The 27,140-nt window shown below is 38.7% G+C and overlaps 3 protein-coding genes across 5 annotated transcripts; 2 read left to right on the forward strand and 1 right to left on the reverse strand.

The window, feature by feature from the left end:
• Nucleotides 1–165: 165 nt before the first annotated feature.
• On the reverse strand, nucleotides 166–13,214 carry LOC103709296 (farnesyl pyrophosphate synthase 1-like). 3 transcript variants are annotated; one of them, XM_008794576.6, is made up of 12 exons: nucleotides 12,968–13,210; nucleotides 11,346–11,370; nucleotides 11,153–11,265; nucleotides 10,939–11,025; nucleotides 9,750–9,866; nucleotides 9,577–9,665; nucleotides 9,277–9,328; nucleotides 4,246–4,341; nucleotides 4,102–4,146; nucleotides 3,832–3,921; nucleotides 3,677–3,748; nucleotides 166–536 (listed from the first exon to the last, which is right to left on the reverse strand). In XM_008794576.6, the coding sequence occupies exons 1-12, from the start codon at nucleotides 13,103–13,105 to the stop codon at nucleotides 408–410; spliced, it is 1,053 nt and encodes a 350-aa protein (XP_008792798.3). In that variant the 5' UTR covers nucleotides 13,106–13,210; the 3' UTR covers nucleotides 166–407. The 3 variants fall into 3 exon arrangements, with proteins under 3 accessions (XP_008792798.3, XP_089781592.1, XP_088560671.2); XM_089925466.1 differs by having other exon boundaries at nucleotides 11,346–11,403; nucleotides 12,968–13,121; XM_088704545.2 differs by having other exon boundaries at nucleotides 4,102–4,341; nucleotides 12,968–13,214.
• Nucleotides 13,215–15,197: 1,983 nt separating this feature from the next.
• On the forward strand, nucleotides 15,198–17,002 carry LOC103709354 (putative pentatricopeptide repeat-containing protein At1g64310). The gene has a single exon (XM_008794654.6). The coding sequence runs from the start codon at nucleotides 15,264–15,266 to the stop codon at nucleotides 16,926–16,928; it is 1,665 nt and encodes a 554-aa protein (XP_008792876.4). The 5' UTR covers nucleotides 15,198–15,263; the 3' UTR covers nucleotides 16,929–17,002.
• A 417-nt stretch (nucleotides 17,003–17,419) lies between these two features.
• Nucleotides 17,420–25,311, forward strand: LOC103709353 (lysM domain receptor-like kinase 3). Its single transcript, XM_026805500.4, has 10 exons — nucleotides 17,420–19,622; nucleotides 22,289–22,489; nucleotides 22,625–22,764; nucleotides 22,851–22,940; nucleotides 23,021–23,126; nucleotides 23,418–23,569; nucleotides 23,770–23,867; nucleotides 24,072–24,210; nucleotides 24,370–24,468; nucleotides 24,770–25,311. The coding sequence occupies exons 1-10, from the start codon at nucleotides 18,947–18,949 to the stop codon at nucleotides 24,932–24,934; spliced, it is 1,866 nt and encodes a 621-aa protein (XP_026661301.4). The 5' UTR covers nucleotides 17,420–18,946; the 3' UTR covers nucleotides 24,935–25,311.
• The last annotated feature ends 1,829 nt before the right edge of the window (nucleotides 25,312–27,140 follow it).

Below are 27,140 nucleotides of genomic sequence, written 5' to 3' on the forward strand. Positions count from 1 at the left end.
GTTCTACATGACTTGCCGCTTGTTCAAATGACCATATAATGCAGAAATTTGGCCATGCTCGCCCAACCCATGCTCATAAAGTTCGTGGATTTAGCTGCGATGTCACCTGCCACACAGAAAACGAGAAACCCAACACCTGCCATGATCTGCAGTATGCCGACTCTATTTGAGCGAATGAAAACTAGTAGAAAACTATATTTACAAAACCGACGAATCAGTAGACACGGATGGCAGAAGAACACTGAACTAGGGCAGCTCAAAAGAGATGGATGCGTGGCTTTCCACGGCTTAATACAACAACATAGATGTCCGGTCACCAATGCTACAGCAATATGAGATAAGAGGCATCACAAGGAAGAGTGCCGCTCTAGCATGGTTAGTACTTAGTATGTCTCATATTAAGAGAGCTACTTCTGCCTCTTGTAGATCTTGTGCAAGAATGACTTCAACACCTCCTGGACTGCTTTGCTTGGCAAGCCTTCAATTGATGAAATCAACTGTAGGTAACTCAAACGCTCGTACTCAAAAAATACATTCTGGGAAAAAGAGGATGCAACAGAACAAGGTCATCAGATACTTGAAGCAAAATAGGGCTTTTGTGCAAATTCATTGGTCATGAAATGAAGACTCAGAGATATTGGAGAAAGGGCAAATGGAAACAAATTAACCACAGAAAGGCATAAGTTGGAAAAAAGAAGGCATAAGTTGGAAAAAAGAAGGCATAGCTGCTTTTGCCATACAGATTAGGCACCCCTACAAAGTTCAAATATATGATATTTCAGCAAATACTTATTTACATGGTACGGCACTAACAAATGATATTGTGTACTGGTTGTATTGAAAATTCCCGTACAAATCCTGATCTCACAGAAATTTATGTCGAGGATCTGGATATGCAGTCTGCATTATCCTATCAAGGCTATCCAGTCTGCTCATTTATGACATCATGCTCGAGTAAAATTCATGCATCATGCTGTGTGGGTGAAGGTGAATGTTACGTGTTTAACAGGCAACCAAGATGACACATCCAGTGCTTGTACAACCTTTCAATGAATACTTGCAAAAGATATACTTGTCTGTCACCATAATGTACCACACCAAGTGATATTAAATACTGTCCAGGCATTTTAGATGTTTCTCATACAATAATTAATACAATACATATGTCCTCCAACCATGGTAATTCAGTTGGAGACTTCTTTAAATTCTTCCCTTGGAACCTCAAACATATTCCATTAACATTTACACAGAACAGAGAACTAGCTTTGAGCTTAATAACAATTTATCTATCTTGAGAATTTTGCATCCACACATCCTAGAGAAAAGAAATGTCTCCTGATGATTTATGCTACTAGGAAAATAAAAATTTGATTGTACACACATGCAAATCTACATAAAAATATCTATGTAGCCAAATGACTCAAAACTTTAAAAGCACTCTTCAGTAGTAGGTTTTGTAACTTCCAGTAAGTTGACACTGGAGCCAGCTGCTATATCAGAAAATCAGTGAACCATACCGATAAAGAAGAGACTGTTGCACCAGGAAATAATGTGCCACTGCTAGGTTACCTCTAGGCATTTCAAGTTGATAATACGTGAATTTTAACATGTTATTCCATAACTAAGATAATGGACAGTTATTAGCAATCTCTCTTTCAAGTAAGAGCAGCAATAAATCGAACGCCACATGATGTCGTGGACACAAATTGGTAAACAAAATATAGAAGCAGGTTTCATGGACTATGATTCTAAAATTATAACTAGCTGATGACTTATGCATGGAAATTGAAACAAAAAACAATTAGTGGCATTTTATCTTGGGATGGAGCTGAGGTAGGTACATTTCAAAGGGGAAACGTGCCTGAAACAAGAAGTAATTGATGAAATTAATTATCAAACTATAGGCTGATAAAATTGGCCTGTTAGACATGGGTGATAAAGAGTTTGTCGTGTAGTTTGAAATAAGATAACTTGTTCACAAAGGAAGTGATAAAAAGTTCCCATACCTAAAAGTAGATAAATATCTTACTTTAGTGGCTGCACACATTCTGTGCATATCAATGAGTCTAGAGGAGCGTGGAAAGTATTGTTGATTTTGAAGGAGTGAACAAGTGGACCATCATCCTTAATTTTTGTTGGAGATGAGGGATGGATGCGTGCATGCAGGCACATACAGCATCCAAAAGAATTTGATAATCCACTTGTAATCAAAAGCCAACTGCAAAATCAGGCTCACATATGTACCTATAAAAATCTGGTAACCACTTGAAAACATCATTCTGATGAAAAGGGCATCCTATATCCAACTTGCGAATAATTTTACTAAACACAGAAGGTTCAAGGAGGCAAACAACTCTATGTTCCTAATAATGAAAACTGTCTTAACTGATCAAAAAAATTATTTTGTTGACCTGTATGCTAAATATGAATCTCTATAATGAACTACGTAATGTCTACATTTTCACATCATTCTGTTCAAACAAAATTGCCTGTCCATCGGTTTTTTCATTTCTACCTCGACTAACAAACCATATTTTCTATCCTTTCTTGTCAAGATGGAATGATACAGCTTAGGGAAAACTGATTTGGCCTTAAAACACTTTTTCTTCTAATTCTACGGGTATAGACCGTTAAATTCTTTCCACTTTCATCATTGACTTGTAATGTTTGGTTATTCATTTTGGATGGGAAGTACCTCTTGCAAATGTGAAGTTGCAGAACAAATGAGTTAGTCGAGATGCCTGGGTGTCCATGTTCCATAATGAAAACTAATATGAAGTCCCAAACTGTGTGGAATCCCCATGTTGAAAATCCATGCAATATGATCCATTATCTACATTGTTTGAAACTTCATATATGCCTTCAAAGGGAGGCCATGATTGGCTTGGCAACACCAACTAAAGATAACATATCAGAGAAGATGTACCGACCCAATGAGAACTACCAGCATCGCAACATCTGATAATAATTGACACATCAATCTCATCTATCAAGACACCAACATGATGCAAAACATTAAGAGCACCTATAAGGCTGACCTGGCCTACTTCTAAAATATTCATTTACCTTAAAATGAGTGTAATTTAATTATGCAGAATCACAGAAATGGATTGAGACAGAACATGTTCCCAACAAAAATTGTCCTCTGTTTGGTTTTACGTATCCTGAAGTATCTGCGTTGTAGCAAACCCAATTGGCTAGTAAAATTCAGTGCAAGCTGACAAATTACTACCAAAAAAGGGGATACAATCGATCCTACCAAAGCTAAATTTGGGAATGTGCCAGCAGTATACCAGGATCTTGATCATAATATATCTTAGGGTCATAGCATATCAAAAATAAAATAGCAAGCAAGGATAATTTACAATAAATGAACCCAAAAAACTCACATATGACCATGAAAAGACATCAGTTATTTAAGAAGTGAATGGGCAAAGCACAAAAAAAAATGTTTATTATACTGTAACAAGTATGTGCGCATGTATATACATATATACGTATCTATACATATCTATACATTTCTATATATCTGTGTGCATGTGTATACATAATCAACATCAGGAATCAATTAAGCTCTGCCACAAAAAATGTTGCCAAGAGAAGGGCCAAATGATAATTGTCAAGGGCCTTAAAAACTATCTAAATTTCTAACAATATAAGAGTACTCTTGTCAAACCTGGAGATTGAGATCTTTATAAATGGATTTAACTTTCGCAACACAAGCTGGATCTGACTTTCCATAGTTCCCCTGAGATAAGATAATCATAAATTATATAATGTGTTCCTTTTATACAGAAACAGCAAAAATGGGATAAAGATAATTGGTCTTACAGTTAATATTTTCTTTTGACTCTCATTAACAAGTGCCATGGCTTGCACAACAAGCCAGGAGCACTTAAAATCTTCAATGTCAGTACCAATCTGTTACAAGTACATCTTAATTCAAAAGATATAAAAAGTTGCAGTAATAAATGAAAACCCTTTAAGAGGAATGATAAAATTAACTTTTGCAATCCAACAATTGCGTGTATGTGAGAGAGAGAGAGAGAGAGCGAGAAAGAGAGGAGTGAGAGAGAGATAAAGAGAGAGAGATGCACTTACCTTTCCAATTGCTTGAGGATCACCAAAGCAATCAAGGTAATCATCCTGAAAGAAAAGGCTTATTGTTGATTCCATCAAAGGATAGCTCCCTGGGATGCAAAAGAAAAATGGCGCATACATACTATTTATGAAAGAGAGTCTCACCTGTACTTGGAAGTATGTTCCCATTTCAACTAGAATGTTTTTTACATCAATAAAATTGTCCAAATTTTCACCAGACATCAGCAATGCACATGCCACCTAAATATCATATGATTAATAAATGTTTAAACTCTCTGATAACAAGGACATGGAATTGCTACAAATTCATATAAGAAAATAATCATCACAATGCAATTCTAATAGCAATACTTAAGCCACAAAAAGATAAGAATTCGTATGAGCGAAATTCTATGTGAAACAAGCAGCATGAACAAAATTGTTGCAAAATGATTTTTTTGTATAAAATATATAAAGTGGACTCTTAAAAGTCAAATACAACCATAATATAACTATAAAAGTAATGCATGTAGCTGTCTGCTTCTAATTTTCTTTGCAAGCCTATGTGGTTGAAAGTGCCTATATAACTAACGTATGTGAAATAAAAATGGCAAGATAAACAATAATCACCTCCTCCAGGTTATTCAAAATCAACCCATTGCCAAAATTTGCCTCTATAGTTGTATTGCAAGTGAAGAGCGGATACTAAAACAAGAGCAAGCAAGTGAACATCGAGAAATTTGCCTCTAAATCCTTTTTGGGGAGAATGACCTGATATTACCTTTTACTTTTTTTTTAACTCATTGGATTTAGTACATTAATAGGTTGGCTAATTGCCCATACCATTTGATTTTCTTCCATGTGAACCTATCCTTTCTCCAAATATGTTTCAGTGAGAATAAAGGGTATGAAGAAAATCAAATGTTCTACTTGTCTACCAACTTGTCTTACCCCTAGATGTGCTCCTCAAAGTTTAATCTCTATTAGTGCTACTCACAACCTACAAACACCTCCAGCACCTTACTGGTGCAGCACCAACACAAATCCAAATCTTACAACCCTCTGGTGCCTCTCCATCTGCTAGGACCAGTACTAGGAGTGGCTCCAACAGCCTAAATCCTCTCTTCAGAGTAAGAAGTCTTTAACATAATCCTCTTACCTTCCATAGCTTCATATTGTTTTCTGCTCTCTTTCTTTGTCTAACTATATTAGTCTTATACCCTTGTCAGTTTAGCATTGCTCCATCTGGCCGTGCTCAATCAAGGAATTTCATTTGATGGTTGTTGATCCCTTACAGTTCAAATAATTTGACCTGACAGCCTTCAGTTCTTGATTTATGCACTTCCTACAACTTGTAGGTTGTTGGTTTGGTTCAATGAAGTCTGCTCTGATGTTAAAAAGTGTTCAAAATTCTCCATGAAGAACCTATTTGATTTCATTACAGGACACTTGGAAGGAGCACTTAAGAAGCAGATAAGTGGCACATATAACATCTATCAATGGTCATCAACCTATTCCATATATTACTTTGACTGCAATTGCCAGGACTTCCATCAAAACAAACCCACAAGTCAGACAAAGCCATGCCCAATGTTGGCAATATTCACCCTAGAAACACCTTGGAAGAATTCAAATTTCATCAAACTTGACTATAATAAGATGCAGAACGTGCATGTGTTGCACTTTCATCCAACTAACATGCAATAAGCGCTTGAAATGCAAACTCAAAACAAACATCAGTAAGTAGTCAAAAGTAAAAAAGCAATCCCCATTCCCATGACTTCCATTCACCTAAATGATAGCCTTCATGCTGAAACGAATACCCCCATTTCTTAAAAAATCTTATAGAGATTTTTCAATTCTGCAATTTTTATCTGCAAATTTATTCACCAATCCTATTGGAGACACTTTACTTTTCACAATAAACTATTTCTACGCTTTCTGATGATTGAGTTTATCCGAAATTGGATTTAAATTGCTAATTTTGGCACATATGCTTGAGTTCATGTTAACTTTGGAAGACCCCGAAATATGGATATTTTGGCCCCAATGACATGCGAAATATAGTTTCCCATGTCTTTAACTAATGTTGATGGCCCGGGGATCTCAAGGCTACTACAGCTGGCATTCAGATATAGCTGCACAGCTTCAGACTAAATCATGAATTATGCAATTTCACATGTCTTTTACTAATATTGCTGGTCTGGAGGTCCTAAGGCCACTACAGCTGGCATTCAGATATAGCAGTGCGGCTCCAGGCTAAATCTATGGATTATGCACACACAACATAATATTATATGCAGTATATGATGAACAGTTGTATTACAAATCTGTTGTTTAAGTTTGACATATTTAAGTACAGCAGATATCCTTAGATTGGTAGTAGAAATTCTAAAATATGTCACCAAAAAAATCATTTATGTTTCAAATAATTGAAGAATGGTATGGTGATATAACAGTACCTAATTAACCAAATGTTCGTACTAATTTAACTTATAGCCACATCTATGGGATATTGCATTCATCTTTAGGTTCAAATATTTAGAATACATTATGGTTCTTTCATTTGCTTTCGATTAATATCAAGTCAACTACTAGATCAATAACAAGGACAAGAGGGTTGTGAAGTAGGTTATTGCTATTGACTTTGCATTAAACATAGGTACGGCAAGAGCAAAAATTTTCTAAGAAATGAAATGTGGAAAGGTTAATTCTAACACAACAAGGTGATAATTTACATGGCATAGTGATATAAAAGTGATGATCAGTTTCACGTAGTACTGAACTCTTTACATGAGTGGGGTTGAGTTGAGGGCCAACTAAGTAGGGTGGGGTTGAGTTGAGGGCCAAACCTAGCCCAACTCGACTAAGAAAACACTCAACCTAACCCAAAAACAAACCTAAATCCAAATCTAACTCAACTCCAAAATTTTGAACCCAAATACAAAATGGGTGGGGTCAGATAAGGTAGGTTGGTTTGGGTTGTTTAAAGCAAGGTTTAATCTATATTGAGTTGGGAGCAAGGTTCGCCGTACCGGTACCGAACCCCGTACTGTTGCCATATTAGTATAGGCGTACCGAGTGTTGGTACGGTACAGTATGCGGTACGCCAGGTGTACCGACATTGGCGTACCGATACCGGTATCCATCGGTACGGGTACGGTACGCCCGGTACCGAACGGTACAGCATACCATGGTTGGGAGCTTAACTCTAGAAATATGAGTTAGGTTTGGTTTTGCTCAAGTTGGAAGCCCTACAAGGAAAAGGGATTAGGCTTAGGTTGGGTTGGTTAGATGCTCTACTGTAGAAATTTGGGGTTGGTTAGGTCACTGAAGCATCTCAACTTGAGCCTAGTCCGATTTGAAGTCCAATTGACATTTCTCATCCCAAGCCCAAGCCAAATTAGGTTTATATTGTTTAATTGGCCACTGACCAAAATTATGGGTCAGGTCAGGTTGTGTCCAGGTCAACCCAACCCAAGCTGCACTTGTAGTAGCCAGAGTTTATACCAACAAAGAGAGGATGGATTCAAAAGGTGGCCTCAGTGTGGAAACAAGAAAAAGCGAGAATGAAATCTCATTACTACTTGGAATTTAATATGCACTATTTTATGGGATGTCAAGTGCCAAGAGGCATCCAGGGCGCCACCTAGGCAAGCACCTAGACATGAAAGCAGACCAAAAATAATAAATCATAAAAAATAAATATAAATAGAAAACTAAAGACTAGTTAATTTAACATATGAAAAACAAAATATTAATAATAAGTTAGAAAGATCGATACTTAAACATGACGCAAATTGGGACAAATCCCTATAAACAAGCACCTATTCGAAATCCTAATTTAACTAAAATTTTGACAATCATATATGTCAGTTGTTAAAATATATTTATAATATAGACAATGTATATATTAATAACAAACTGCATATACGCAAGTCATGCAATGGTTGCGTCAGGTCAAGGTTGACTCAGACCGTACCCGAAAGATATAAGCAGTCAACTTATTATGAATATACAAATAAAAACACCTTGTGACTAGGAAGAATGCAGTTCATTTCACCAAAATCTAGCATTAAGTTCGCAACATAATATTTATAATTATACAATGGGAAGCACATAGTCAAAAACAAGATTCGCCATCTCGGTACCGAACCCCGTATGGCAAGGCAAAGCGAGTATCGGTATGGTATGAGATTGCATACCTAGTGTCAGTACCAATACAACACGGTATATGTCTGGTGCGATATGGCAAACCTTGCTCTTTTAGGTCTATATTCCTAACATGACCCAACTTGATGGGCCTAAAAACAGATGCAGCCCAACATATTTTTTGGGTTGGCCCAACCCATACATCATTAATTAGAATGCTCAAACCATCTGGAAGTTAGGACCACATAGCAATTGCAAAAACTATTATCAATTATGACTATATATTACATAATCAGGCTTGACCAACCAGCAATAAGTGGAATTCATCTATGCCAATGACCACCTTGTTCAGGTGAGACCTATTGGTTACAATCTCTCTCTACCAAAACCTTTCCTCTAGAAGCTGTGAAGATTCATTAAATTAGGTACATTTTTCTCAACACGACAAAAAAAGAATAGAAAGAGATGACAATAAATTTACTCTCTAAAAGAAAATGCAAAAATTTCATGTTGTGGATTGGCTTCAATATCTAGTACATACATTATGTATGCATATACTGTGAATCACAAGTAATTTCAGACCCTCATGCAAAGTTACAGTATTTCAAGGGTTCATTTGCACAGGCATCGTATAATCCAACAGACTTCACAAGCATATCGCACATGAATCAATATCTTACAATCCAATTGACTTCACAAGCATGTTGCACACGCTTTAATAACCATGAACCAAGGCTCGCCATCTCGGTATCAGACCTTGTACCGGTACCATCCTATTATAGTATCGGTATGCGGTACGGTACGAGATGCTAAGGCGTACCAAGTGTTGGTATGGGTACAAGACTGCATACCAGTACGGTATGGTACCTACCAGTACGGTACGGTACCTACCACGAACAGTCACGAAGTTCAATAAACAAAAGCCCAAAAATGTCACAGTCAGAACTATTTATCCTTAAGATGTTTATGAGGTAAAGGAAAAATTATGTGTAAAGAGATGCATCATATCATATACAATGTAATATAGTTTTCATCTGAACGTACCGGAAGGTAGAATGAATAATAGGCAGTTTTGTACTGAACAATGTGGTGATAACTGCAACCCAGTTCAATTATCAATAGATTAGCAGCAACCAAAGTAGGTCAGAAGATTGGGTAATCTAAAGAGAATTTAGAATAAAATGATTAAATATTAATCTCGTTCAAGAACATGGAAATCATCCAACAGTACAGGAAACAGCTCCTATCACTTTCACTAGAACTCTATGGTTACACCAGATCATATAACATCATGACAGCACATTAGACATGTTCTACAAAATGATAAGTAAATCCCTCACATACACTGTTATTGTGTACTTTGACAGATCTTGTTCGCCTTCATGAGTAGTAATCAGATCCAGCATCTGCCCTGAAGCTGTCTGAAATTCAACCTATAAGGATACATGATAATTAGTCAGAAAACCCGCAATCTGCAAACTAAACCAAATCCAAAGAACCAATGTGAAGATGGTCACCTCATTAAATAAATCAAGGAGATCAACATAATAAGGCTTTTCTCTGAAATGCCGTTTCAGAATCCGAGGAATGTGATTGCGAAGTATGATCCCATCATTTGCGGCAATAAGACCAACCTATTATAAGAAATCAAGATGAATTAATAGCTTGCATAGCTATGTGCAGAGTAAAACAAAAGAGTACACGTCAAGAAAGCATGCCCATGTTCTTAGCAATTGAACAAATTAGTGTGATATGGCCTTAGCAATTGGAAAAGTTATCAACAGCATGGTATAATCCAGATATGGCTTTATCAAAAGACACCACAATCACCACAAATTACAAGCGAGTCATGATGACCACCAATACCCCACTGCCTTCTGAAAAAGAATAAAGGAAGCAGAAAAAGATGCAGGCAAGTCAAAGATCAGAATTTTCATGACAACAGGGGTCAAATACAAGCAAAATGAAGATGGAGAAAGAGAAAGAAGGTAGCACAGAGACAGGAAGCAGGAAAAAGGGACTGGACAGTCTTGTTACAGGGACACGGGACCTTTGATCCTTATTAGAGAAAGAAAGAAATTCCTGTGTATCTTTATGATGTGGCCACTGACAAGCAGGCCTCACATGTGGCTATTTATCAGAGAGAGAGAGAAATTTCTGATTTATCTTTATTATGCGGCCACTGATAAGCAGGCCTCACAGACACAAATGGCTACTTATTAGACAGAGAGATTTCTCATTTATCCCTATCATGGGGCCACTGATAAGCAGGTTTCCTATCCTGTTTAACGAGCACAAATACATCTCAAAATACCTAAGTTGGTCACTGACAGTAAGTAGCTCTCTATCATCTCTATATTCTAGTAATTTAACCCAGATTTTTTCAACAAAATCACATCTCATAATTTTAATCCATAAGTCAGCCCAGGATTCTCAGCAAATATCATATCTCCACAAAATTTTAACAGTTGTTTGCCCAATTGTACAGCAGAATATAGAAGAGCCAATACCTGAAAAAAGTAGCATCAGACGACAACCATGTTTGGAGTTCGTTAACTTAACACATTTGATCTATTGATGATAAACCGACAACCAAAAACATAATGTAACTAAAACTAAGGACAGTATATGGAATATGAAAGTCGTAAGAATATAATTTGGATGTAATAAACCAATGAAATCTATAAGGAAAACCGAATAACAAACCTTATCCACTCTAAACCAACAAAGCTGACCTCGCCTTGTGTGAGAGTTGTCCATAATATCATCAAGGACCAGAAAATATGCTTGAAACTGCAGATATTTTAATCATGAAGTGTTCAGGCTCCAGTCCATAAGAAAACATTGAATCAATTTGACAGAATTGCTCATATAAACAAATTGGCAAGGCTAGAACAGAAAACAAAACTAAACTACTTACCCATTCAATGCACCAACCAAGGGCACATGCTAGGAACACTTCATCATCACTTAGTTCATATCCTTTTAACAGCTTGTAGCTATCAATCACAGAGATCCCACGATTCAGCTTCCCTAGCAGTAATGACATTCATTAAGAACTGTTTAAAAATATGTTTGGACATCATCCCCTTATAGGCAGTCTGTTCTCTCACCTCCAGGCACATTGTAGTCCAGCATCTGTTACAGGATGCACATGACAAAACAAGGCAACTGAGAGATTAAACAAAAGGTGTTGCATTGTTAACATGTCGAAGAGGGAGATAACAAATTAAAAACCATAACCATGAGATGTGTTACTAGCAAGGTTCGTCATTTCGATACCGGACCCCGTATGAGTGCCACACTAGCACAGTGTGGGTAAAGTACGGTACGAAAAATTTTTTTCGTACCAATACTCGGTACGCCACCCATACCGAGTACCGATACTGAACTGAAATGGTACGGTACGCTTCGTACCGTCCGGTTCAGGCTAGTGCGACATACCATGGTTATTGGTTTGACAAAAATGATCAGTTATGAACATATTCTGGCCAATGATCCAAATCCAGTAAGGCAGGGCTGTCCCAGTTTGTCTGAGGAATGGGGATGCATTATATCCCAAGACTCGGGACAGTGGATCCGCCATCCTGTCCATAACCCCGACCTGACAGTCAGGATGTTAGGATGCCGCACCTCCCCAGGAATTAAGTCACTGATTCTGGCTATACAAAGCCAAATAACTGCTGAAGTTGTTGATGAAAAGGTTAGTTGATAATTGCAAAACCTGTCACTTATGGAGTCACTTATGGATTGCATTTTTACAGTACCTTATGACATTCACACAAGATACAGAATATCATGTAAAACATAGCTGATAATATAGCACATGGAAACATCACTTTCCAGAGTCCCAAATATCTACGGTACCTTCTGAAATCAGACGAATGATGTGAAATAAAAAAGAATAAGGAAAACATTGGCATCCACACAAACTCTGAGTTAATGGATTTCTCAAGTTGCTTCATATGCCACATATGTCTTATGGACCAAAAAACTAGCACCTGTAAAAAGTTCGAGAAAATTACTAATTTGCTGCCGTTACGACTTCAATCCACTAAATTCACATGTCAAATTACTAGGCAAGGAAAAGTTAGAGAGAAAATAAGGCCTCTTATGAAGCATAAATTCCCAAATCTAGCTTCTTAAGTACGTTTCCTGATCACATGCAACTAGCGACCAAACCTCCAAGGTCGCTTATACTTTTTATCCTAATCAGCTCTAGTCCAGTATTAACAAATATTTTCGCAGGATGAAAAAACAAGATGAGTTGTGATTTCGCATTTCATTCATAATGTATTAGCAAAATCTATCTTTTCCCGATTCAAACAATAATCATCAATGATTTGTCGGAACCACTTCCAAGAGAACCTAAAATCAAATTAATACAAGCAGAAATAGAACAAAAGAATTAAACGCCAAAAATAAGAACACTCGAACTGCCAGATCAAGAAGCCGAATACTTTGGTATATATGTGCATTATAACTAAAACACATATATAACAGGAAAGAATCATCACTAATAAAAAGAAAAAGGATAAACCGAAACTTCGGTTTTATCAAGAGAAAACCAGAGGGAAGCTGAATTCCCGAGGGCCAATCAACCAAAGCGAGCAAGTTCCCAAATCCCTGAATCTCTTCCATCATTCCACCCGAAGGATTCCCAAGAAAGCGCTCGAAACCACAGAAATAAGAGAACACAGGGGCCGAGATAAAGAGGAGGGCTACACTCTCATACCCTGTTGATCCATTGTCGGCCCTCGTCCGTGAAGTCGAAGGCGGGATCCTCGAGCAGCTCGGCTTTGAGGCGAAAGTAAATCTGGGGGAAGATCGACCTCACATCCCCTCCGGCCCTCCCGTTCGCCGCGTCCGCCATGCCACCGGTTGCAGCCAAGCGACGAAGACGAAGTAGAGCAGAGTGAGAAAGAGAGACGGAGCAGGGGGAGGGGCGGCGAAGCGAGAGACGGAATAGGGACGTGAGACAAGGACGGGCTTCGAATGGACCGAGATATAAAAAAAACCCAGGGCTGTTGGCAGAAATTTTGGTAGGCTAGGAAATGAAGAATTTTCTGACGCTCTAAAAATGTTTTTGAATGAAATCAAAAAATTTGATAAAAAATTGATCGTAAAGATGTTTGACAAAATTAAAATATTTTTTAAAAAATTTTAGAGCTACTTTGGAAAAAAGATTTTAGCATCCATCGAGAAGCTATTTAGCTTTATAAAAAAAAAAATGAACCAAAATACCCAAAATAAAATATTATAATTATAGAAAATACCTCTTGATATTACATAAATCTGCACGAGTTCCAACAAAAAAATAAAAACCCAAAAATTGGTTCCTAAAATATTATATTAATAAAATATTAATATATAATAATAATATTTTATATTTTTATTATTGTATTATATTATAAAAATAATATTATATTATATTATATCAAAATATAGCAATATATTATGTTAATAACATTAAATTATGTTATATTATTATTATGCTATAGCATGCAATATTATATTACTATATTATAATAATATTATATTATATTATAATAATATTATGCTATATTCATACATATTATATTTTACTATGCTCTTTTATATAATAAATACTATATAATGTCCTTTATGGTTATTTTGTCATACCAAAAGTATTTTCTCAGTTTATTTATTAAATAAATATTAAAATTTTAAATAGTTTTTTATAAAAGCTTTATATTAAAAAATACTCTACCTAAAAAAACTCTATTTTCGAAAGCTTTACTGCCAACAGCTTTGTTAAATAAGGCCTAATTTCTTTCGGAACTACTCTAATGCCACTGCCTTCTCTATGGATGCGATCAGTTGTACCGTTGCAAACAGCAAAAGGCTCCTTCTAGCAAATAAAAAGACCGACACGATAATCAGAAATGGTTGTTTGATGAGTCGGGTGATGCAGCTGTTCGGCGCGCCAACTGACGCACTGACAAGTTTAGGACTGTGAATAGGAACGGCTTAGAGGGTTATGTTTTTTTTACATCTCATAAAATCAGAAAATAATAGATTCCGGAGCACTGCCTAGCTTCTCTTTTTCAAATCACAAGGCGTCTTCGGAGTGACTGGCCACATACGAGACCATCCAGTTTGCAGCTCTATTTGTCTCTCTAAAGACATGTTTTGTCTGAAAAGATCACTCCATCGCTCATCATAGCCCAAATATTCCGAAGCAGAGGGTGGTCTCCTCCTCTACTACCGAAGTCATCCTGAATCCAGCCGACCAAAGTGGCTGAATCACCTTCAAGTATGATAGAGCCAGCTGAGCCATGCTCGCATGACCAAAATGGTCGAGTTACCCTCAAATATGATAGAGGATGAGGAACAAGTGGAGGGACATCCTGGTAGATGACTCGGCTACGGTGATCAGTTGGATTTAGAGGGATCTGAGGAGTGCTAGCTTAGATCACTCCTTGCTTCGAGACATCTGGGTTATGGTAAGCGATGGAGAGGCTTTTTAGGCGAAGCATGTATTTAGAGAGGCCAACAGGATTGAGAATTAGGTGGCTGCCTACGTAGCCAGCAATTTTGGAAGTACCATGTAGGCTAGAGAGGGAAAGTTGCCTCAGGCACTCCGTGATCTTTTATTTTTTGACTTTATTGGATGTATTCGTATACGTAATATATGGAATACCTGCTTTAGAAAAAAAATGGACAGAAAGAGGGTGGTGAGAGATCAATAAAGAGTATCGAGACCCGTGCGGGCATGTGTTTAGTTTTATATCGGTTATTCGCTTAGTAGATTTTCAATACTTATACAGGATTAACAAACTCAAATAATACATTTTAGCTAATCTTTTTGGTGAGGTCGGCAACAAGCTATCGAGGTAATTTTGTTGCATTTGATGAGATATTGGATGAGGAATGAAAAAACTCAACGTTTTATTGTATGACCTTTTTATAAAAAAAATTTATATGTGTAGGCTCTCATGTGGATCGAATGCTGACATACATGCATATTTACTATTTAGAGAGAGAAGGCAGTCGCTGCAAGACCGTGAATGCAAGCTCAAATCCTTCCGGAGATTTTCGACTCCTTATCTGTGTGTCCGACCCTTTCCGAGACCAAGCAGCTCCACGCCGTTCTCATCACCGCCCGCCTCTCTTCACACGCTCCTCTCGCCACCAAACTCCTCCGCTCCTACGCCGCTCACGACGACATCTTCTCTGCCCGTCTCCTCTTCGACCGAACTACCCACAGGACCGTCCGCCTCTGGAATTCCATCATTCGAGCCCATGCCCGGCGCCATGACTTCTCCCGCATCATCTCTCTCTTCACTCAAATGCGGCGTTCGGGCACCAGCCCCGACGGCCATACCTTCGCCTGCATCCTCCGCTCCTTCTCCGAAAATTCTAATCTCAGATGTGCCAAGATGGTGCATGGTAACTTGATCTCTTCTGGACTAGGCGCTGATCCAATAGGCAGCAGCGCCGTGATCAGTGCCTACTCCAAACTAGGCCTTGTGGATGATGCCCGCTCCATGTTTGACGTATTGCCTGAGCCGGACTTGGTTCTCTGGAATTCGATGATTTCAGGATATGGTTACAAAGGGCTGTGGCAGAAGGGACTTGCATTGTTTCATAGAATGCGAGAAGCCGGTGAGAGGCCGGACGGGTATTCATTAGTTGGGCTGCTTTCATGTTTCTGGGACCGGAGCTCGCTTCTCTTTGCTAGCGGAATTCATGGGATTTGCTTGAAAGGAGGGTATGATTCGAGCCCCCATGTCAGGAGTGTGCTCGTGAGCATGTATTCGAGGTGCGGCTGCCTAGATTCCGGCTATCGGATCTTCAGGGGTTTATCTCGGGCTGATCTAGTTACCTGGTCAGCTCTCATCGCTGGGTTCTCACAGGTGGGCAGGTGCAAGAAGGCACTCACGCTGTTCAAAGAAATGAATAGCTCAGGAGAAAGGCCGGACGCTATCTTGGTCGCCGGCGTTCTCTCGGCTTGTGCTTCTGTCTCAGGGATAGCACCTGGCAAAGAGATTCATGGTCATGCAATCCGGCATGGAATGGAGCTAGACGTTGCTGTGTCATGTGCTCTCATTGATACTTATGCAAAATGTGGTTTTGCTGAATTAGGACTTCGGGTATTTGAATTGATGCCATGCAAGAATTTGGTTGCATATAATACTGCAATATCATGCCTTGGGTCTCATGGGCTTGGGCGCGAGGCTGTTCGGGTTTTCGAGGAGATGCTGGACAAAGGATTCAAGCCTGACGGAGCTACATTCTCGGCTGCACTCCTTGCTTGCTGCCATTCTGGGCTCCTGGATGATGGATGGAGGTTATTTGGAAGAATGGCAGATGAATTTGGCTTAGAGGTGCAGAGGGAGCATTATGTGTACATGGTGAAGCTGCTTGCTATGGTTGGACAGTTGAAAGAGGCTTATGATCTTATAGGGACGATGCCGATGTTGCCGGATTCTGGCATTTGGGGTGCTTTGTTGTGGGGCTGCAGTGTTCATGGCTCTTTGGATTTGGCGAAGATTGCAGCTCAAAGGCTTCTTGAGATAAATCCAAGCAAGGCTGCTTACAGGGTGATGCTTTCCAACATATATGCTGCTGAGGAAAAGTGGAGGGATGTTGGGAAACTGAGGGATGAGATGATGAATGAAGGTTTGCAGAAGAGTCCTGGGCTTAGTTGGATTGGAGATTGTAACGTATAGCATATGATGTTAGGGTTGTTGAGCATTTGCAATCCCCATATATTACAGAAAAAAAAGGGTAATGTTTTCTTACATGTTTCCTTTGAAATTGAGATTTCCTTCCCTGCAATTCATCATGGATGAAAATTCGGAGGTCCCAATGGTAGAGTTGGTAAGGTTATTAGAGATTTGTAATATTGGCCTGGCTACGGGTTCTTTCCAACTCTATTTCCTACTCATTGAGAGGAGAGTGGTTTTCAACTTTTATCCAACCTAACCCAGTCAAAGCCTATTTGGGATTTAGACTGAATTTCCTATTGAATTCATGGACTAGGAAGTCCATTTAAGTATGTTACATATTAAAATGACTGAAATACCCTATGGTAGACATGGAAAAAAACAGACTTTATATGGATATATATATATATATATATATATATATATATATATATATATATATATATATATATGCAAATAGCAACGTTGCGAGGGCATTCATGTAATCACACATATTTAGGAGGGTATACATTAAAAAATATTTAATAAAAATAATAAAAATTCAGTAAAAATAATTTATTGATTAAAAATTAACAACAAAGATTAAATCATGTTAATATTAACTCTTATAATAGAATAAATTATATTGCTTTTACGAAATTCTCGTCTCAAAAATAAAAAAAACAACTTAATATTTACAAATCACTAAAAAATATGTTACTAATCTAAGCATCTATAATTAATTTAATTCGATATATTTTAATCTTATAAAAATAATGAAAAATATGTGGATGTCATAGATTCAATAATAATAATTATATCAAAATCAATTGGAGAATAGCATTACCAAAATGATCACCTAATATCCCAACTTGACCGAGCCGAGATCTTAAAAAAAATTTGACAACTTGACTCGATCTTTTTTTGACTTCTTGATCCAACTAAATCGTAAAAGGCTTGGCAACTTTCAGCCGAGTTTTAAATTTTTTAATATATTTTTTGAATGTATACCTTTCTAAATATGAAAAATTACATGAATATCCTCGTAAAGTTGCTATTTGCGTATATACCCTTATAACTTTTTTTTTGCACATCTACCCATAAAAATATTTCAGTCATTTTAATTTTAAGCCATTTATTTTTTAACGATGTTAAATAGTATGACTATATATACAAAAAAAAAGGATATACATATAAATAATAATTTTATGAGGGTATTCGTGCAATTTCGTATATTCATCAGGGTACCCATGTAAAAAATTCAATAAAAATAAACCTTCGAGGGGCAGGCATAAGTTTTTCAAACTATTAGGTGTAAGTACAATTTAGACCTAATATTAGAGAGGCTTTTGTAATTTACTCTTTTTTTTTTTCAACGGATCAACAAGCCTACATATTAGAATTTCGGCAATTATTAGAAGATGCAAGTTAGGTGAGCCAACAGGTCTGATTCTTACAAGATATAGGAATATCCAAACATGTGCATGCTGAAGAATGTCAAACCCAACACACTGAAAACAAAACAGACAACCTGAGCCAACCCAATCCTATCTAACCCAAGCTTTCCTAACTTACACAGCTCTGGAACTGCTATTCTTTTTCAATGATTTAACTCCGTAATCCCATTGTAAATGTCTACGATTTGTCGAACTATTATGCTGCCGACTCCAGCAAAACAAAACTATGCATATGAGAAGAAAAACAACAACAAAAGAGACAAGCATCATCATCTTCTAGGATCCACCTGGCTTAGACTGGACGAATGTAACATTAATGTTGGCTTGATACTCCAATCGGCCGTCGCACCAAAGTGTACGTAGGAGAACATGCCCAAAGTGACAGAGACCTTGGAACTATTTAAGTATCCATCAACTCATTACAATAGAGTTATCCGGCTTCGGCACGTAGCCAGATGGCACTGCGACGTAGTCACAAACACAAAATACCAAACCAAACAAGACAAAGAGAAGGCATCGGTCTCACAACGAAATCCCTCCCTCCCTCCTTCTCCATCCTAGGAGTTTCTGCTCCCCAAACTTGCCATGGCCAAGCTCCTGTTCTTCCTCCTCTCCCTCCTATCTACCAATATCTCCAAAGGAGCGGCTCCTTCGCTAGCAGTAGTCTCAATCAAATCCATCCTCATAAAACCCATCAGGTGCTCCAGCCCCTCCCCCATCCCCATCTGCAGCTCCTACCTCTACGTCGACCGCCGAGGGCTGCCTTTCTCGGAGATCGCATCCAAATACTCGGCTGATGCATCACTGATGAAGGCCATCGCCCGGCCGACGGGCGAGGCTGACTTGCTTGTCGAGGTCCCATGCGTGTGCGAGGAGACAGACAACACCACCAGCTCTGCCTTCCTCCTCCATGATACGAAGTATACAGTTCAGAACCACGAAACACCCGATGGCGTCACGACCAATAAGTTCAGCGGGCTTGCATGGGACGTCGGAGGAGGAGCAAATCTGACGGCAGGCGAGATCACGGTGCACCTCCCATGCGGCTGCTCGGCGGCGGACGCCGGGGTGGAGTTGGTGTCATATGCCGTACATGATGGAGATACTCTTACCACCATCGCGGACCTGCTATCATCGGATGCCAGCGCAATACAGGGGATGAACAGCATGGTGACGAATCCGGACTTCCTGAGTCCCGGTTGGGTGCTTTTTGTGCCCATGAGAAGCAGCGGTTCACCGCAGACATCTTCTGGCCGGAAAGGTATAAAAACCAGGTGCTGCTCCTCCTCTTCTGCATGCTATATTTTTGCATGGCCACCTCCAAACTTCATTTATTTGATCAGAAGCAAAGGCGGACGACAAATTGAGATATATAGTTGTCTAGCTACCTTGCTTATTCTCGGGATCAAGTGGTAAACCTAATCCACCATATCATTCTCCAGGTTGATGTTAGTAAACTAGTTGTTAAAATATTTGCAGAAGAAAAAAACAAGAGAGAGAGAGAGAGAGAGAGAAAGTGATTTTTATTTTTTTTTATTTCTTCATATTCGGTACATCTCAGAAATTATATATACTCGTGTATAAACTCCACATAAGAAAAATAATATAGGGAGATATAAGATAATGCTAATAAAGAAAAATTATACTCGTTGATGTAAGTTGTTATGACATCTAAAATCATTCTAAGAAGATCACGCTAATAAAGAAAAATAATACTGACCGATTCAGGAGCTAGCTCCCTAACAAAGAAAAATAATGTGAGCTGATACAGGTTGTTATGAAATCTCTAAAATTATGCTAATAAGCATTGTTAAATTATCTATGGATATATTCATGGATCGAGAACTCTTTATAAATTACAAATTAATGATGCGATAGTTGGTGTTCAAACTGCTATTGTTTGCTATAATCACCTGTTTTCTCTCGTGCTTTTTTTTCCCACAAACAACTATATGAATGATTAAATATTTTTAACAATCTTATGTTCTTTGTTTCTGTAAATATTTATAGTTTTTAATTATCTGGAATCTTTCTGAACTTTTGATGGATCCTTTTCCCCCCTCCAGATTTTCAAATCTTTCCATCGATTGAATTGTTCCCAAACTTGATTAGTTGACTATGGGAACTTTCTCCAGTTTGATAGGTGGTATATGCTCTTTGAACAGAGAAAAAGAGAAGGTATCGCTAGATGATAATAGGTGAAAACTAAGAGATGTCACTAAGGCTATCATTGGGTCAGATTTGTATTTATATTCAAATCCAAATTATATATCAAATTCAGAGTTCAAACCCAAACCCAAAACCACGTTATACCCTGCACGCATATCTAGTAGTAAACAAAAATAGTTTTGTACTAGTTAGGTTTTGTCTTGTTATCAAACATTTGGTCTAATTCAGGCGCTGTCTTAACTATGAGGTGAAGTATGGCTTAATTTTCGTTGCTTTCTTACTTTTAAGAAGGAAAGAGAAATGTGATTTTTTTTTACTCATTCTATTCACATAAGGAAATCAAATAAGAAATTTTTAAAGTATTACATGTGAGTATTTGCATATGATCACGTTAAAATTTTGGGCATGGCATTATATCCTCGCTTATTCAATAAAATTGTAGGTTTCATTGCGAGACGAATCCGATCCAATTGCTTATTGGGGCTATTTCGAGACCCAAATATTATATCTTTGGCCAGTTTTGTTAAATCAGCAGGGTTTTTTTTTCTGGTACAAAAATCAGCAGGTTGTTGACCCCCATTAACATTGCTAGATGTCACCTATTGCTTTCTATTTCCTTGCTCAAAACTGAGACAACCATGAAATTTTCATGGGTACTGCTGTAAGACTTCAATATATTTTTGGTTTATGCATGACAGGGCGCCTCAAGCATTTTCCAATTTTCATAGAAAATCACATCTCGATCCTGTTATTGTACAATTGCTAGGATCCTAGAATTGAATGGCAAAGTAGAAAGATATAGACCAATGAATTTGGTTCAAATGGTATTACCCAAAATTCGCTGTTTCGGTATCGGACTCCGTACCGATGCCACACTAGTACAATATAGATATGGTACAAATTTTTTGAGCATACTAAGTATTGGTACGCCACATATATGGCTATATCGAATTAGTATGGTACGGTACGTCTCGTACTGTCTGATTCAGACCGGTATGGCATACCATGGTATCACCACTTACTACTTGAGTAAGCGGACAAGGGTTCGATTCTAAGCGACATTGGCCCTTGCTTCGACCCTTCGCAAGCTCTAACTTGATCCATTAAATGAGGTGAGATGGGTATGGAATAGCATATGGTGATTAGTCTCTCAAGACTTCGCGAGAAAGGAAGAGAGAGAGAGAGGAGGAGATAAAAGCAAGATCTTGCTTACATGGCAAACCGGGTTTTTCCCCAGCAGTAGGAACCCTCCCCATATGGATTAGGATTTGGATTCGAACCATGGTGATGCTGCATTCAAATGTTGATCCATATAATTCTGATTAAATAAACAATAAAGTAACTTGTTTATATCTTCTGAATGGACTATGCTCGGAGATACACTTTGATCTTATATAGTTAAATTGGACCTTGAGAAGAGCCACACTAATCTCTATACTGTTGAAGAACTAAATGGAAATTTGAGCCTAGGAGAGATGATATCTAAATTGGCTTTTGCTTGGGCACTAAATATAGTTCCTTCACAAATATTCAGCAATTTTTTTTTGGTTACAAATCCCTTTGACATACTGATTTGAGATTATTTTGCCTGTATATACTAACTGCATCCCTCTATGGTACACAAACTTCTGTGGCTATTCACATGCATATGCTTCTGTACTTGCATGCTTGCATCCCTGCAGCACAGTACAAATACTTCATATTAACATATTTTTCTCTTTTCTTTTCTATTTTTTTCCTTTTCGGCTTCTAAATCAGGAAAGAAGATTGCAGTGATTCTAGGCATATCATTGTCGATGGCCTTCCTTGTAGTTAGTGGAATAATAATTATCATTTGCTTGAGAAACCGAATCCATCGTCACAACAGGGAAGATCTTAAGAAGAAAATGAACAAGACCACGAGTGCAAAGAGCATTGCAGCCCTGGAGAGCCAGTACCTTCCCAATAAGACTGCTGAAGGTCAGATAAATCAACCAATAACGATTCATATGCACAATTCTAAATCTTTCTATTGATCTGTTTCAGGACGTATATCTCAACCATTCTTAGGCTAATTCGCTTTCTTGAATTCTAATAAGTTAGTATTATAGACAGATGTTCAGCCATTCGAGTCTGAGAGGCCGGTCATCTTTAGCTTGGAAGTGGTCGAGGGAGCGACAGCTAACTTTGATGAAACTAGAAAGATTGGGGAGGGAGGATATGGGAGTGTCTACTTTGGAATGATAGGAAATCAGGTAATGGAATTTAATTTCCATCTTGGATCAAGTTTCAGAAATCAGTAGTTGTACATGATACACATGATTGCGATCGACTGTGGCAGGAAGTCGCGATTAAAAAGATGAAGTCGAGCAAGTCCAAGGAGTTCTTTGCCGAGTTGAAGGTGTTATGCAAAGTCCATCACATAAATGTGGTACGTGAATGCTTGATTCTTCATTACAATGCCACTAGAAGATGTTTTTCTTTAAGTTCTACTGAAGAAATTTCTTTCAGGTTGAGTTAATTGGTTATGCAGCAGGCGATGACAACCTCTATTTGGTTTATGAATACGTTCAGAACGGTTCACTCAGTGAACATCTTCATGATCCACTTCTGAAAGGTTAGCAAAACAATTACGTAGGTAGATGCACACAATATTGGTTTCCTTGTCAAAAAGGAAAGGCTCAATAAATGGAACTAAATATAATAAGATGATGAGAGAAAACAATGAACATGAAAAGTTTTAGTTAATTGGAGAACTAAATAGACTATGAAATCGCAAAACTTTATGATTTTCTAGTAATGCCTGAAGGCACTTAGAGTGACTTTATTTCTGTTCTTTGCATCCTTTTTTAAATTTATCCAACCGGATCGAACTATGGGTGCAAAGAATAACAAAAATTGCAAGCAGGACATCAGCCTCTCTCTTGGAATGCAAGGGCACAGATTGCATTGGATGCTGCCAGGGGTATCGAGTACATTCATGATCATACTAAGGCAAGATATGTTCATCGCGATATAAAAACTAGCAACATCCTGCTGGATGGTGGACTGAGAGCAAAGGTCAGTCCTCTGACTTGAGTTATTCCCTAAGTTTTTTATGTACTCGACAAACTGGAAAAAGATTAGGATTAGATATTCCCTTGTGCTACTTCCTACAGAGTTACCAGCTTTTGGACTATGGTAGGAATCAACTGCATGAGATATCTCCAGCTGATTATTTTTCCAAGCAATGATAAGCTCAAGCGCAGTAATTATTACAGGTTGCAGACTTTGGGCTGGCAAAGTTTGTGGAACGCAGTGGGGAAGATGACTGCATAGCAACTCGTTTGGTTGGGACTCCTGGCTACCTTCCACCAGAGTTAGTACAGATCATGCAATTATTTTTATTCAGCATCAGATCCTTTTGTCATTGATGACTTTAGCGACGGGGCATTGGCGACGAACCTGGCGATGAAATTTGGTTTTTAGCAACAATTTTTTTTTTGTAGCTAAACATATAAATTCTTGTAGTGTGATTGATTCTTTCAGTTGTTTGTGAGTGACATCTTATAACTTTGGACAGGTTGGTCCGCGAGCTCCAGATGACCACCAAAACCGATGTTTTTGCTTTTGGAGTAGTTCTTGCAGAGCTGATAACCGGTCATCGTGCTCTCCTTCGAGACAATAAGGAACCTACCTACATGAAATCGCTGATCTCAATTGTAAGTTGTTTGTTGTAGTAAAGTCCATATGTAGCCATTAAAGTTTGCAAGTTTCTCCAAGTTAGAGCTTGTGTAGGATTTGGAATACATGCTAATACACAAAATCGATATTTCTGAACAATCGGAAGAAGAATATATTGACATCAACTTTCTGATCAGATGAAAGGAATTTTTCAAGAGGATGATCCAGAGAGTGCTTTGGAGGCAGTTATAGATAGGAATCTCAATGACAGTTACCCTGCAGAGGAAATATACAAGGTTAGCCTTTCATGGTCATGTCTTGTTCTCATAGGCAATTACATGCAGAGTGTTGGCAATATCTTCATCTCAACCCCATATCGAGCCATATATCAAGGATCCATGATTTAAAAAATTTCAAATTCTAAATTTTGAATTCAAAATTCCTCATGTCATGGATCCTTGATATATGGCTTGATATGGGGCTAAGATGAAGATATTGCCATCACAGGGAAATCTACATAGGCACTCGAAGCATATGCTGAACTGTTTGTCTTTGCTCTCTAATTGCTGATGAAATCACTGTTATCATCTATTTTAGATGGCAGACATCTCCATGTGGTGCTTGAGCGACGATCCGCTGGACCGTCCAGAAATGAGGGAGATAACAGTGAAGCTGGCTCAGATCCTCATGGCCTCCATTGAGTGGGAAGCATCTCTGGGAGGAAACAGCCAAGTCTTCAGTGGCGTCTTTAATGGAAGATGAGACACTGATCTCAACTAGAAATGTAAATGTAATTATTCTCCTTCCCACTGATGGAAGCAGGTTCTAAAATGAGGGTTGTAATGGAGTAGATCAAACAGGTACTATGGAGACAGATATCAGCAATGTTAACCTTATCAGAGGTTAAGCTTTTAAAAAGGTGACATGGAAGAGTGCCAAGTAGTAGCAACATTTAGCGGCCATGACCACTATACCTTCAGGAACATGAGACTGATGTAAAATGAAGGGGTGAGGGGAACAAAATAGATAATTCATGGTCAAAACAAACATGAAAACCTAATTTTGGCTGAATTTTCCATTGAATGGAAGAGAAGTTGCAGCACATATGTTAATTCCAATTAACAAATAAAAAAGGCAAAAAATCCAGATCAGAATGAATAGCAGAATATATATATATATATTTTATGATGATGAAGTTTCCACAAAATTGCCTGCTTAGTTCAACTAGAATCATCAACAGACAATTAATCTAACTAGATTACACAATATCCATCCTGAGGCTACTTCGAGTGCATATGGTGAACTCATAATTGGGTGGAGAAAGCCTATATCGGTCACAAAGAAAAGAAAAAATCACGATTTTACCAAATTTGGATGCATGGTCACAAATGTGAGGATTGAACTTGGGCGCATATCCAAAAGTCTAATTTAGCACAATGGATCATATCCAATAATTCAGATCATCGATAAAAGGTTTTGGTTGTTGAATCTAGAATTGATTGAATTTAAGTAGAAACCCACTCTGGACCACTCGAGATATATGCACCCACAAACATACTACAATGACTTGAACTATAAAAAACCATTAGTTCATTTAAACTGGGACAGATTTTGATCATGATCTCTGCCCTAAAGTAGGAATAGAGAGAATAATTAAAAAAAATCTCACCTATCCTTCCAAAACATCTGCTTCTTGTACAAGAGAACCGCTTGGCTATCTAAATCATCGATTATAGAGCTACAATAGTGGCTCAATTCCCAAATTTTGATTTTGAAAAGTTATGGTTAGATTCCAAAAAATGGTAAATTCGGTTAAATTAAATCCCAAATTTAAAGAATCACATATATAGCACGTAGATCTCAATGAATATGTTTTGTTGTGACTGAGCCAACTTCTGACTATAGAAATCCAGTCTTTGCTCGTTTGTCAACTATGCATGTAGGAGTTGTTCTCCTTTTCCAGACCATGCTTATGCACCATGAAGGAAATTAAGACTGGGGTGTGCGACATGCATTGGATGGAGATTTCATGCTGGATTCCAAACCCTTATTTCACCGATCTTGGACCGCACCTTAATTGCTGATGCTCTTTCCGTACAATTCTATTTTAGGCATTGCCTCCTTGATGTACCAAAAGAGAAAACTTGCCCATGTAAGAACGAGCTTGATGTCGAATCGAGCCCAGAAATTATATCTTATACCGTATATACCATGTAGCAGTGTATCATACTAATCATAACCGTTTGTTTTTGTCGAATCGAGCTTGATTCCGCTTTTTGTTGTTATTGAAAAAGTTGTTAGAGCGAGAAGCTCCAGTTATAGAGAGAGAAAGTGTTAACGGCTAGTCGGCGGCGTCACCATCGGCGTCCGACGAGGCTCTGGCCGTCCGGTGTGACATTCACGACGGGCGGGCGGGGCGGTGTGAAGCACTACATACTTGATTTCGGCAAGCTTTCCCGGATCGGCAAGTCTCTTCTCAGGTGATCCTCGGGCGGCTTGGGGGTAACTCCATGGATCGCAAGGGGAAGGCACCGATGGGGAAGACGCCGGAGCCGACGGGGAAGACGACGGAGGGAGCGGCTCGAGGACCGGGTAAGTTTCCCAACCCTGGGCGTGGAGGCAAGCCCGGTGCTTGGTCTCGGCCGGGGCCGTGGGTCACTCAGTGGCCCACGGCCGCGGAGGTGGAGCGGCTGAGCCGCCGCTTCCCGGACGTCCTCCGACTACCGGAGGAGCCGATAGCGGCGGCCCGGCTGAAATGGGAAGGGCGCGCACTGGTGGCGCGCAGTTTCGGCCGCCGCATCCCGGCGGAGTGGGTGGCCAAAGATGTGGCCGCCCGGGCTAAATTGAAAGACGTGGTGGCCGTTCCGCTCGCGGACGACCACCTCGCCCTCCGGTTCCGGTCGACGGAGGACCGGGACCGAGCTCTGAGCGAAGGCCCGTGGGTGGTGGCGGGGCAGCTCCTCGCCAT

This window comes from Phoenix dactylifera, chromosome 9 (genome assembly GCF_051530095.1).
Source record: "Phoenix dactylifera cultivar Ajwa chromosome 9, Ajwa_hap1_PhDact_Kaust_v1.1, whole genome shotgun sequence".
Classification (NCBI taxonomy): domain Eukaryota; kingdom Viridiplantae; phylum Streptophyta; class Magnoliopsida; order Arecales; family Arecaceae; genus Phoenix; species Phoenix dactylifera.